This window comes from Anas platyrhynchos, chromosome 32, assembly GCF_047663525.1.
Source record: "Anas platyrhynchos isolate ZD024472 breed Pekin duck chromosome 32, IASCAAS_PekinDuck_T2T, whole genome shotgun sequence".
Taxonomy (NCBI): domain Eukaryota; kingdom Metazoa; phylum Chordata; class Aves; order Anseriformes; family Anatidae; genus Anas; species Anas platyrhynchos.
Window position 1 is genome coordinate 1,266,470 of NC_092619.1, and position 14,112 is coordinate 1,280,581.

Consider the following 14,112-nt stretch of genomic DNA (forward strand, 5'->3'; position numbering starts at 1 on the left):
GTAGCTCATCAGCTGAGATTTCTTCCAGATGAGAAAGACAGGTGTGAGACAAGAAGAGGAAAGGAAATTCTCTTAACCTCCACCATGGGCAATAGTCAAGATGCAACATGACCAACCAAGTTTCCAAAGTACTAAGGTGATGCAGCCCACTGGGGGCTCCTTGAAAAAGGAATTAGATGTGAAGAGAGGGGTCCAGCTGGAGAAGAGATACCATGCAGATGAGAGTCTGTGAATAAAACTAGGTGGAATAACTTGGACATTGGTTTCTGGGGCCATTTCTGATGCCTTTGGGTATCTGAAAATTCTGCATGGATCAGAAAATATGACATAGGCCTTTAAGGTGACTGTCCCCCATTTCAGTAGCTGCAGGAGGTAGAAAAGACATGGACTGGGACAGCTTCTGTTCTCTTCTCTGCTGGGTGCTTGCAAAACAGTGTTCCTCTTCCTTGACCATCTTCACCAGAATGAGGAGGTCATATATCAGGCTTGGACGTGAACCCCGTGCACCTACATTTCAATGTGAGGCTCCTGAGACAATTTGGGATCCATAGTTCTTGTCCTTAGCAGCACCAGCACAAACAACTGTGCCCACTGGGTCTCCTCATCCTGCATTTCCATTCAGAAGAGAGGTAGCTTTTAAACTAGAAGAGAGTAGATTTAGATTGGATATTCAGAGGAAATTGTATTCTCTGAGAGTGAGGCACTGGAACAGGTTGACCAGAGGAGCTGTGGGTGTCCCATCCCTGGAAGTATTCAAGGCCAGGCTTAATGGGGCTTTGAGCAACCCGGTCTAGTGGAAGGTGCCCCTGCCTATGGCAGGGCAGTTGGAAATGGTTGATCTTTAAGGTGCCTTTGAAACTAAATCTTTCTATGTTCTTGTGATCTTATGATTAATGTGACTGACCAGACTTGTTTCCCGTCACTGCCTCCCATTCTTATTTTTCCTCATTACATGGGAAAAAGTCTTGGATCAGATCCCCTCAGTGCTTAGCTGATCGTCAGGGCTAAACCACAACATATTGCTGTTGGTGACTGGGCTTGAGCTTCTGCTAAAACTATTACAGCTAATGGGTTAATCTCAACAAGTTTTCCAGATGAAGCCAGTGCACAGATTCCTCTTTGCCAGTGTAGAGGCAAAGAGCAAGGCAGGGCACTTGGGGTCTAAGACCAACCCAAGCCCCATGTTAAAAGTCCTTAAAACTCCCCACTTCTGAGCTTCCCATTTTCCTGCCTAAGTGCACCCATTCTGTCCTGGGACAGGTCCTGAGGGGACAACACAGCCCACGGAGAAACTACTTCACTGCTTCAAACCCATCATCTCCTCCCCCACCCTTGTGTTTTGAGGTGGTCGCTTTTTGCAGTCATCTGTTCTGATCCTTTCTATGTCTAAACACATAGGGAAAGGTGAAGGAGAAAATGTATGTCTTTGCTGAACAAGTTTCTCTTGTGGTTTTTGTTTTAGTTTTGTTTGTTTTCCTGTTAGAGGAGTAGTTTGATTTACAGAAGAGAGTAATTTACTACAATCATCAGAGACTTGAGTAATGAGTTTAACCTACTTCACTCCTGGTGCCTGTGAGAACTTGTTCTCCTGAGGATCCCTCAACAATCAATGAAGGCAAGAAAAAGTGCTCTTGTCTGGGTCATCCCAGACTAGAACTGTCATGCAAAATAAAGGTGAGGGATCTCTTTCAGATGCTCTTCTCTCTCTCAGCATTGATGGGATGGGAGTAAGTCAAATAGCTCAACCTGAAGGATGTGACTTTTAGACAAGTGAAACATAAACCCACACAGTAGTACTTGGCACTTTGCTTTTTTTAGGCACTTCCTCTTTGTACTACAAGGACTATCCTTAAGCTTTTGAAGAGGACAAGATTTTTCCACCTCTCAGAAAACTAAGACATTTAATTGAGAATGTCTGATAGTAAGAACAAAGAGCAATTCTGGATATATCTGCTTTTCAGTGCAGAATGAAGTCAGATGAGATTGTGACAGATCTGTTTCTACTGACCTGGTGGGACCATAATGAATTTTGGCCTTACTTTACAGTACTGAAAAAGGCAAGCTACGCTTGGTCCCCATTTTCCTTCTTTCCTCAAGAAATAAGGGAAGATGACAAAGAAGAAATCACAGCACTATAAAAGAAAGACCTGAAATTTCTTTTTCTTGAAATAAACCAGTGGATCCTCAGCTGCTGGTAGTCCAAAAAGGCAAGTACTGAAGAGGAGAGAGAATAACTTTCAATATACATCTTTGAATTCATGGTTTAGCATCTACATAATAGAAATTATTTGTGCAGAAGATGAGATTTCCTTTTGAAACGTTGTTACAATGGGTGTTTGCAATTGTTCTGAGTAAATGAGGACCTTCCCAGGAACAGGGTGCAATCGCTAACAACCCCTTATTAGTCCTGTGCTCTTGAGAAAGAATCATTTGTGGCTGATGGACAAGGTTAGAAAGAAGACAAGAAATTCCCTCTTGACTCTGCATGATATGTGAAATGGAAAGGTCAGAGTGTGAGGAAGGTCCAACAGAGTCTCCTCTCTCTGTTGTATAGGAAGCCTGCAAGCAAGGAAAGAGAGAAGGAAGGAGATAACCTTGCATCCAGACCATGAAATTATTTTACTTGTTTTTGCCATGTTCCTGCCTCAGCAGGATGAATGGAAATTGGGCATGGGAGTAGGCAATGGAACTGTCATTTCTGAATTCATCCTCTCAGGCTTCACAAAGCTCGAACAAAGGCTACAGCTATTTTTCTGCATGGTCCTTCTACTCATGTACCTGACAACGGTGATGGGGAATGCAGCCATCATTTTCCTGGTGTGTGTGGATAACCGCCTACAAACCCCCATGTACTTTTTCATTGGCAATCTGGCATTCCTGGAAATCTGGTTTACGTCTTCCACAAGCACCAAACTGTTGGTAATTCTGAGCTCTGGCAGGAGAACAATCTCAGTAGGCGGCTGCTTTGCCCAGTCCTCCTTCTATTTTGCTCTGGGTGCTGCAGAGTTTGTTCTCCTTGTTGTCATGTCCTTTGACCGTTACATTGCCATCTGCCAGCCTTTGCGCTATGCTGCCATCATGAAGCATCAGATCTGTATCCACCTGGTTGCTGCTGTTTGGGTCATGGGCTTCACATTCTCGATTTACCGCCTGGTGCTGCACTCCAAGCTCACTTCACAGAATCACAGAATTTCTAGGTTGGAAGAGACCTCAAGATCATCGAGTCCAACCTCTAACCTAACACTAACAGTCCCCACTAAACCATATCCCTAAGCTCTACATCTAAACGTCTTTTGAAGACTTCCAGGGATGGTGACTCCACCACCTCCCTGGGCAGCCTGTTCCAATGCCTCACAACCCTTTCAGTAAAGAAATTCTTCCTAACATCTAACCTAAAACTCCCCTGGCGCAACTTTAGCCCGTTCCCCCTCGTCCTGTCACCAGGCACGTGGGAGAGCAGGCCAACCCCCACCTCTCTACAGCCTCCTTTAAGGTATCTGTAGAGAGCGATAAGGTCACCCCTGAGCCTCCTCTTCTCCAGGCTGAACAAGCCCAGCTCCCTCAGCCGCTCCTCGTAGGACTTGTTCTCCAGGCCCCTCACCAGCTTCGTCGCCCTTCTTTGGACCCGCTCAAGCACCTCGATGTCCTTCTTGTAGCGAGGGGCCCAAAACTGAACACAGTACTCGAGGTGCGGCCTCACCAGAGCCGAGTACAGGGGGACGATCACCTCCCTAGCCCTGCTGGTCACGCTGTTTCTGATACAAGCCAGGATGCCGTTGGCCTTCTTGGCCACCTGAGCACACTGCTGGCTCATATTCAGCCGACTGTCCACCATCACTCCCAGGTCCTTCTCTGCCTGGCAGCTCTCCAACCACTCATCTCCCAGCCTGTAGCTCTGCTTGGGGTTATTGCATCACAGGTGCAGGACCCAGCACTTGGCCTTGTTAAACTTCATGCAGTTGACCTCAGCCCATCGGTGCAGCCTATCCAGATCCTCCTGCAGAGCCTTTCTACCCTCGAGCAGATCGACACATGCACCTAACTTGGTGTCATCTTCAAACTTACTGAGGGTGCACTCAATGCCCTCGTCCAGATCATTGATGAAGATATTAAAGAGGACCGGCCCCAGCACCGAGCCCTGGGGGACGCCACTAGTGACTGGCCTCCAACTGGACTTGACTCCATTTACCACGACTCTTTGGGCCCGGCTATCCAGCCAGTTTTTAACCCAATGAAGCGTGCGCCAGTCCAAGCCAAGAGCAGCCAGTTTCTTGAGGAGAACGCTGTGGGAGACGGTGTCAAAAGCCTTGCTGAAGTCAAGGTAGACCACATCCACAGCCTTTCCCTCGTCCACCCAGCGCGTCACTTTGTCGTAGAAGGAGATCAGGTTCGTCAAGCAGGATCTGCCTTCCATAAACCCATGCTGGCTGGGCCTGATCGCCTGCTCGCCCTTCAAGTGCCGTATGATGACTCCCAAGAGGATCTGCTCCATGAGCTTCCCTGGCACTGAGGTCAAACTGACAGGTCTGTAGTTCCCCGGGTCAGCCCTCCGGCCCTTCTTGTAGATGGGCGTCACATTCGCTAGCCGCCAGTCAGCTGGGACCTCACCCGATAGCCAGGACTGCTGACAAATGATGGATAGGGGTTTGGCCAGCACCTCTGCCAGTTCTTTCAGTACCCTTGGGTGTATCCCATCCGGCCCCATCGACTTGTGCACATCCAAGTGCCGTAGCAGGTCACCAACCAGTTCTTCGTGGATGGTGAGGGCCACATCCTGCTCCCCATCCCCTTCCACCAGCTCAGGGTACTGGGTATCCAGAGAACAACCGGTATTGCCGCTAAAGACTGAGGCAAAGAAGGCATTGAGTACCTCCACCTTTTCCTCATCTCTTGTAACTAAGTTTCCCCCTGCATCCAGTAAAGGATGGAGATTCTCCTTTGTCCTCCTTTTTGTGTTGATGTATTTATAAAAGCGTTTTTTGTTATCTTTAACGGCAGTAGCCAGATTGAGCTCCAGATGAGCTTTGGCCTTCCTAATTTTGTCCCTGCACTGCCTCGCTACATCCTTATAGTCCTCCCTAGTGGCCTGTCCACTTTTCCAAAGATTATAAACCCTCTTTTTTCTCCTAAGCTCAAGCCACAGTTCTGTGTTGAGCCAGGCTGGTCTTCTTCCCCGCTGGCTCATCTTTGGGCACATGGGAACAGACCGCTCCTGCGCCATTAGGATTTCCCTCTTGAAGAGCGCCCAGCCTTCCTGGACCCCTCTGCCCTTCAGAACCGCCTCCCAAGGGATTCCACCAACTAGTGTCCTGAGCAGCCCAAAGTCAGCTCTCCAAAAGTCCAATACAGTGGTTTTACTGGTTCCCTTCCTGGCCTCGCCAAGAATAGTGAACTCTACCATTTCGTGGTCACTCTGCCCAAGACTGTTCCCGACAATCTCATCCTCCACCAGTCCTTCTCTGTTTGTGAAGAGAAGGTCTAGCGGGGCACCACCCCTGGTAGGTTCACTAATCAGCTGTGTCAGGAAGCTATCTTCCACTGTCTCCAGTAACCTCCTAGACTGCTTTCTCTGGGCTGTGTTGTGCTTCCAGGATATGTCAGGGAAGTTGAAGTCCCCCACGAGTACAAGTGCTGAAGATTTCGCAACTTCTGTCAGCTGCCTTTAGTGTGGGTAGTTAGGGTCTGGCGGCCGGAAGATGCCGCGCTGTACGGAAAGGTGGAGCCCCTCCCTTGATGGACAGTAGCGTGTGGCCTGTGATGTAAGCAAGCGGAAATGACGCTATGGGCCTCGGGTATATAAGCCCTTGTGACTCGACAATAAACGCCATTTGCCATCCACCACGTTGGTGTCTGTGAGCCGATGGACCGAGCGGCCTGGGGTTGGTCGCCGTGCCGTTCCTGAACCAGGTTGCCACTGCCTCCCGAAGGCAACAAGTGGTGCCGAAACCCGGGAAAACTCCTGGATTCAGGTGAACGGCGGCCGGAGCGGCGGGACCAGCCCGGCGGGGAGGACGCTCCCGGACCAACAAGGAAGATGGAAACCCTTGTGAAGGTCGTATCAAAGTTGTGGAAGCTGTGGGGTGGCTCAGCTGAGGAAGCCAGGGGTGCCGGTGGGGAACCAGAGCCTGGGGAAATCTGGGAGAGACCACGGCCATGTGCGCCCCAGAACGGTGCTGAACTAGAAAACGAAGAATCGGGTGAAGAAGCCTCCGGAGGGAACGGGGATGAAGCGTTAGGTTTTACTAACGAGTGGAAATGCAAAAAAGAGAACGGTTGCGGGGACGACCGGGGAGGAGGTAGAAACGTGAGAGAGGGGCAGAGAGCCGATCGGAGCGGCCATCTGAAAACACGCTCCTGTGGCGCAAACGCCTCGCTGAGAAGGCAGCGGGGCGAGCCACGAGGCAGGGAGCGGCCCAACCGCAGGGGTGGGGGGCGGGGCCGGAACTCGATGGGAGGGTACTGGAACTCGGAGGTGAGCAGTCAGTCAAGCTCTGACTCCGGATCAGATAGCGATTCAAATTCGGAGGAGGAAATGGGGACAGATTGCAAAAATATCCCCATCCGAAATAAAGCTGCACCGCGAGGCAGAGAAATTCCTCTCATGGATTGGAGGAAAATTAAGATTGCGTGCGCTGTCTGGGCTTTATCGGCCATGCTAGCGTTCCCGGTCTGGGTGACAGACAGGGGGCAGAGGGTTCACTCACCAACAAACCCTAAAGATGTGCAAGCGATAGTTAAAGCCATTGTGGATAAAGGGCTTCATTCTGCAATGGTCTCCACCCTCATAGATGGTGTTTTCAGGGGAGACGACATGCTCCCGTTTGATATAAAACAAACTTGTAGACTGATCTTTGACGGGGGTGGGATGATCATTTTTAAACGAGAATGGGGGGACAACTGTAAGAGACAACTGGCCCAAGTAACTGGGACGGATCACACACTGTATGGCTCTAGCCTGCAGCGGCGAATGGGTACGGACCCAACAGTGATCACCCTCCAGGCGCAAGTCCAGGGCCTGAGGGCCCACGAAGGTATGGCAACTCGTGCGGCCAGAGAAGCTCCAAACAGCCGACGCCCCAACTTCAGAACAAAACTAATGAAAACTGAGTTTCTGTTCACAGGAACGGATCATCAGGCACCCCTGTAATCTGTATACCCCGGCGATATGAGAAGACAATAAGTCAGCAAGCGTCCTGTTTAAGCCTGAGAGTTCCACACTGGCAGAATCCAGACACCAGCGAAGCGGCCTCCGTGGGTGGGGGGCTGCAATGTGTTTGTGTGATCTTATCTTTGGACCTTGTATACTAAATATGCTTGTGTTGTTTGTTAAAAGTTGGTTAGAGAAAGTTAACATTATGTTGGTAGAACACCAACAACTACTTTAAGAGTGTATTTACTCAGGGTTACCAGTTACCTCCTAGTTTTCTCCTGGTTATTGTGCCTTATGTTTTTCAGTTAAGTTATGATGTCTATGTCTTAAGATTGTTATATTTTAGCTAATTTGGTTGTGCATAGGGAGGGGGGAGATGTGGGTAGTTAGGGTCTGGCGGCCGGAAGATGTCGCGATGTACGGAAAGGTGGAGCCCCTCCCTTGATGGACAGTAGCGTGTGGCCTGTGATGTAAGCAAGCGGAAGTGACGCTATGGGCCTCGGGTATATAAGCCCATGTGACTCGACAATAAACGCCATTTGCCATCCACCACGTTGGTGTCTGTGAGCCGATGGACCGAGCGGCCTGGGGTTGGTCGCCGTGCCGTTCCTGAACCAGGTCGCCACTGCCCCCTGAAGGCAACACTGTAGAATTCCTCATCCGTCTCCTCATCCTGGTTCGGCGGTCTATAGCAGACCCCGACCAGGACGCTAGCCTTGTTGTCCCTGCCGATCCTAACCCAAAGGGACTCGACCTTGTCATTCCTAGCCTCGAGTTCTACAACATCGAAAGACTCTCTAATATAGAGAGCCACACCACCACCCCTTCTGTGCTGCCTGTCCCTTCTGAAGAGCTTATAGCCAGGCATAGCAGCACTCCAGTCATGAGACTGGTCCCACCACGTTTCCGTGATGGCAACCAAGTCGTAGCCTGCCCGCTGCACAATGGCTTCCAGCTCCTCCTGTTTGTTACCCATGCTGCATGCATTGGTGTAGATGCACTTCAGCTGGGCCTTTACCTTATCCTCCGGCCTTGCCATTGTTCCCCCTGGCACAGCCCCAACAATCGTTGCTTCAGCCCCATCCCCTTTCTTACCTAGTTTAAAGCCCTATTAATGAGCCCCGCCAGCTCCTGGCCCAGGATCCTTTTTCCCCTAAAGGATAGGGACCCGTCTATGGCCATCAGGCCGGGTGCTTTGTAAAGTGCCCCATGGTCGAAAAACCCAAGATTTCTGCGTTGGAACCAGCCCCGGAGCCACGTGTTTAACAGGTGGGCTTTCCGTGTCCACTCTGTACCCCTCCCTGCCACCGTAGAGATGGATGAAAACACCACCATGAAGTCCCCATTAGGGACTTTCTTCTTAGGAGAAACTTATATCAGCCATTTGACAGATGCTGCACAGGCAAGGACACGACTCAGGATGGCATCACCCTTTAAGAAGGAATTACCTTTGGGATTCCCTCAAAGGATAGAATTCTATCCCACCTTGACCGAGGTCCCACCATGACAGATGCAACTTCATGCTTCCCCGCAGCCACCCCTCCAGTATTCCTGAACTACCATCGACAATGCAGACTCAAGCAAACAGAGACAAAAGGGAATGCAAGAATGCCAGTGCTGTACAAACTCAAGAACAATGATACATGCTAGCCAGTAACTGGAACATGAGCTGAGAACCAGCTCATCAAAAGCACCAGCTTCATGCTTAGTTGGTTTGAAAGGACTGAGCACAGGGCATCCCAAAAAGCCTAATAGAAGGAGTTACATCTTCTCAGTGTGGACTCAGTAGCAGCAGCCCTGCAGAAAGACAACCCATCCGTCTGCTCATGGCTTGGACAGGTGTACAGTTTGCTGGCTGAAGAACTGTCTGGATGGCCATGCTCAAAGAGTCTCAGTGAAGAGAGATCAATCCAGTTGGTGGATGGTCGTGGGTGGCATTCCCCAGGCCTCTGTACTGGGTCCATCTTTGTTTACTATTTTGATGGATGATCTGACAGAGAGGATCAAGTACACCCTTAGTACATTTGCAGATGATAACAAGTTAGTTGGGACAACTGACAGGTAGGAAAGCTTTTCAGAGGCATCTGGAAAGGCTAGGTTGATGGACTGAGTCCAATCACATGACATTCAACAGTGCTTCTGGACTTGGGTCATAACAAGCCCATGCAGTAGCATAGGCTTGGGGAAGAGTGGCTGGAAAGCTGTCCAGAAGAAAAGCCCCTGAGGATGTTGGTCAACAGCCAGCTGAACATGAGCAGCCACCCCCTGTCATGGGCAGGGACTCTGACATCTTCCAATAGATCATCTGTGCTTATGAGGTCACTGTCAGCTGAAGATCTGATAGGCCACGAGCAGGCCCATGGCAGGTGATTGTTCCTGCAATGCCAGTGGTGCCTGAGTAGCTGACAGGCCGACGGCAAACATGGCCTGTGATAGATACTGGGAGGACCCTGGTGCCTGAGGCACGTGGCTTATGTAGATCTGAGGGGAGGTCGTTGGTGATCTAGTAGATAATAGGTCAGGGCAAGGTCCATGCATTGTACCTGTGAGACCACTGGTGCCCGAGGAGCTGGCAGACCAAGAATTGTGTAGGTGTTTGTGAGGTCATTGCTGTCTGAATACAGGCCAGGAACAGGCCCGTGGCAAGTGAAGATGCTATGGCATCACCTGGAGCTGGGTTGAACCGAATTTTGAAATGTCCCGCTCTGGAAATAATTGAAGATCAGTGAGACCAACTTCAGCCATGAGAATAAAATTAAATTATATGTATCTAAAAAACTATAAAAGATTTAAAACAAAAATATAAAAAAATATATGTTTATATTTATAAATATACATATATTAAACAATATATGTATGATATTTTTAAAAACTCATAACGTAATATTTAATACAATATAATATATATTATTTAAATAAAATAAAAATAAAAATAAAAACAAAAACAAAAAATAATTACATATTATATATTATATATTATATATTATATATTATATATTATATATTATATATTATATATTATATATTATATATTATATATATAATATTATTATATATAATATAATATAATATAAAATATGTATATATATATAATATATATATAATTATAATTATATATATATATAATTATATATATTATATATTTATTATATATTCTATATATTATTTATTATATATTATTTATTATATATTATATAATATATATAATTATAATATATATAATATATAATTATATAATATATATTATATATTATTTATTATATATTATTATTATTTATTATATATTATATATATTATTATATATATATAATTATATATTATATATAATTATAATTATATATATATATAATTATATTTATATTATATATATATACATAGATTATATTATATTATATTATATTATATTATATTATATTATATTATATTATATTATATATTATATATTTTATTATTAAAATATATGCTATATAATATATAGTATATAATATAAAGTATATAGTATATAGTATATAGTATATAATATATAATAACATAGCACAACATAACAATAAATATAATGTATGATAATACAATATGATATGATATGATATGATATAATATATTAGTAAAATATATATTTTTATATGTATTTATTATATATATTATATATATATATATTTTAAATATATATATTTATTATATATTTATTAATATATATTATATTAATATATTGATATATATATATTAAATATATTTATTTACTTAAAATTATATGTATATATACACATACATATATATATACATATATATGAAACTGTACATATGAGAGCATTGTCCAACACTTCCTGAACCCTTCCATGCTTGGAGCTGTGGGGAGGCTGGGAGGCACCGCAGGGCCATGCCTGGGCATGGGGCCAGGAGGAAACCACCGTCTTCCTGCCCGGGCGCCATGTCACGTGGGCTGCGGTTTGTGCACCTGCAGTGGCAGGCAGGCTCCAGCTCCCGACCCGCCGTGGGGAATAACGGCCCCTGGGTGACACGCTGAGAGCCAGGGAGACGCCTGAGGCTCTGGGCTGCAGCTCTGCTGCCAGGGCAGGCCCTGGACCAGCTCTGGCTGCTGCCGGGACCCCACAGGAGGCTCCCTGGGGAGGGACGGGACAGCCAGCACCCCCATCATGGGGCTCGGGCCCTGCCCAAGGGCCTTTCCCAGCTGCTGCTGCCAGCACAGCAGGGGCTGTAGCAGGGGCAGGGGCTGGTCCCTTCCCAGCCTGACACAGCCCCGCTGCAGGACCAGTCCCCTGGATCCCATGTCACAAGGACGGCCGGACAATCGCACCTTGGGCTTTTGGATGCTACAGCTCAGGAGATGCTCCATGTTCCCACAGCAGGCTGCAAGGGGTGTCAGAGGCATCTGCCCCCACACCCAGCCCTACCCCACGATGATGTCCCACCGCAGTGACGTGAGACCCGCAGCGGAGCCGTCCCTCATATATGGTCATGAAGAGTGCTGGAGAAGTTCATTGGAGAGCTGGGCTGCGTCGGAGGGGAGATAAGTGCCGATAACGTCTAAAAAGGTGCCTGCTGCTTCGATTGGCTCCTCCTGCAGCTGGGACAGCATCTGCACAGATATATTGCCCTCCCATCATATCATTGCCATTTCACCGTGGGTCCCCAGAAGCTCCAGCAGCAGGGCCGTGCTGTCAGGACAGGAGCCTCAGGATGGGGACAGAGGGACTCCTGTCCCCTTGGGTGCTGTGGCTGTTCCTCTGGGTGCAGCCTTGCAGAGGTAAGTGCCAGCTTCTCTGTTCCACAGCCTTGGGACAATGGGCAGCAGTGGGGTCATTGGGATCTCTCTGGGAGTGGGGTTGTTTTCAGGCACCACTGAAATGAGAGGCAGAAGGTGCTCAGTCTCTCAGCTCTGTTCTTTAATCTGTGCCTGTCTGGGTGGGAGGGAGTAATCCATTTTCACATCTCCCATGTTTTTGGCAGCCCAAGCCTGACTTCATTTCTAGACACCTTGTCCTTGGGTACCTTTCTGGGACCCCTTGATCCCCAGCACTGTGCCTCTGGATCTAGAGGAGTCCCAGACAGTGAGGGTGGCCCTCAGTGAGCTCCAGGACACAACCAATATCTGGGGTGCCCCAGAGGGGTTGTGTGCTGTTCGCTGCCCCTGAGATCTGGGGAAACACAGACTCCAGGAGGGCAGGTTGTGTCCCATTAACAGAAGGGGACTGGGACATCTGCACCAAGAGGTGCTCTTCTTGGTGGCCCTGGTCAAGCACAGGGGCCAGTCTGACAGCAGGGATGGGGAAGGGACGTGAGCTGTTGGTATCCTTGTGGTCAACCCAGACAGTGGGTTTGGGAGGTGCCTGTGGCAGACAATGGGCAATGGAAGCTGCTCAAGGAGCATTGGTCTGTTTGGGGGACACTGGGATGGGGAGGAGTGGGAGCCCTGTGCAGGGCTGGGGGCTGCGTGGGGTGGGAGGAGGTGGTGAGGGCTGTGGTGCAGCAAATGGCCCAGGAGAGCTAGAGCTGGGTACCCCCAGCCCAGCATAGCCCATGGGGAGAAGAGGAACCCCCCACTGTCCCTGAGACAGCCTATGGGGACAGGGATCCACCCTGGGAACTGGGAGTCTGCCTGGGGAGGGGGTCCTCACGGACACACAATGTGGGGCTCAAAACTCTCCTGACCCTTCCTGTGTTGGTGTTTGAAGGGGCTGCAGAGGTGAGGCTGGTGGATGGCGGCAGTCGCTGTGCTGGGAGAGTGGAGGTGAAACACCAGGACCAGTGGGGGACCGTGTGTGATGACGACTGGGACATGTCTGATGCTGCAGTGGTTTGTAGGCAGCTGGGCTGTGGGGGTGCTCTCAAAGCTTTTGAGGAGGCACACTTTGGGCCAGGATCCGGACGCATTTGGATGGATGAAGTTAATTGTCATGGCACTGAGTCTGCCCTGTCTGACTGCACACACAGTGGGTGGGGTCAAACAGACTGCGACCACAGTGAGGATGCTGGAGTGACATGCTCAGGTAAGGACTGAATTTGGTCCCTTCCTCTGGGTCCAGGAATGTTGTAAAGGACCTGTAAAGGACTATTGTAAAGGATCTCAGGAAGCAACAAGTGCACGCCAGAACATGGCTCTGTGTGTCAAGTTGCACTCTGAGCTGGGTCTGTCACTACTGGTGTCCCTTGTCCCTGGTGACAGCCCAGTGGGAGCACACTGAGCCTGGCCCTGAAGCTGGAGCAGCCAAGCCTGGGGAGGTGCCTGGGGCTGGGAGAGGAAAGCCCCCACCCTCCAGCTCTGCCATCCACCAGCAGCCTCAGGGAAGGGTGTGCAATGGCCCAGGACTTATGGGTTGTACCCCCAGCAGCCAAGAGAACCTCGGCCAAAGCAAGGGGGCTGTTCAGAGGGCAGGAGCACTGGGCTGGAACAGAGGAGCAGGGTGCCAAATGGCACCTTGTTCCTGTCCCACGGTCACCCCATGAGAGCCAGTCCTTGGAGATACAGCCCCGCCAGGTAGTGCTGACCCACTGCTCAGCCTCTCCTGCCTGCCCTGTGCCCCAGGGGCTGTGCCAGCACCTCCTGGCTCTCCTTGGTGCCTGCCCTCATACTGGGAGCTCGTGTCAGCCCAGGGCTGCTCTCTGCCTGCTCTCCTGCCCTCTACTCGGTTGGTGGCTGGGCACGTGCCTGTCCACAACACACTTTGTCCCTGCCTGAGGAACCCCGTTTTCCTGCTCCCCAGATGTGCCCCATGTAACAGCATCTTCCCAAGAGCCCCAGCAGCCCCAGGGAACAGGCAGCTTCTCTGGCAACTCCAAGGGGTTCCTCAACCTCACCTGAGCCTAGTGGGGCAGACCCAGCTACAGCAGCCACCATTGCCTGGGCCCATTTCTCTGGGCCCACATGCTGCGGCTGCTGAAGTGCTGGGTCTGGGGCCGGGCAGCCCAGGGGCTCCGGGCAGCAGCAGTTTGAGCGGTGCCTG

General features: G+C 49.1%; 1 protein-coding gene across 1 annotated transcript; it reads left to right on the forward strand.

Moving 5' to 3' along the window:
- The first annotated feature begins 2,634 nt into the window (after nucleotides 1-2,634).
- On the forward strand, nucleotides 2,635-9,832 carry LOC140000440 (olfactory receptor 6E1-like). The gene is made up of 2 exons (XM_072030324.1): nucleotides 2,635-3,197; nucleotides 9,775-9,832. Exons 1-2 carry the CDS (start codon nucleotides 2,635-2,637, stop codon nucleotides 9,830-9,832), a joined length of 621 nt encoding a protein of 206 aa, XP_071886425.1.
- Nucleotides 9,833-14,112: the final 4,280 nt, after the last annotated feature.

Excerpts from the sequence above, each read along its gene's own strand:
- LOC140000440 (XM_072030324.1), top strand. The coding sequence starts at position 2,635 with ATGTTCCTGCCTCAGCAGGATGAATGGAAATTGGGCATGGGAGTAGGC. Across the intron at positions 3,198-9,774 it reads CAGAATCACAGAATTTCTAG|GCCAGGAACAGGCCCGTGGC; the intron begins GTTGGAAGAGAC and ends GTCTGAATACAG.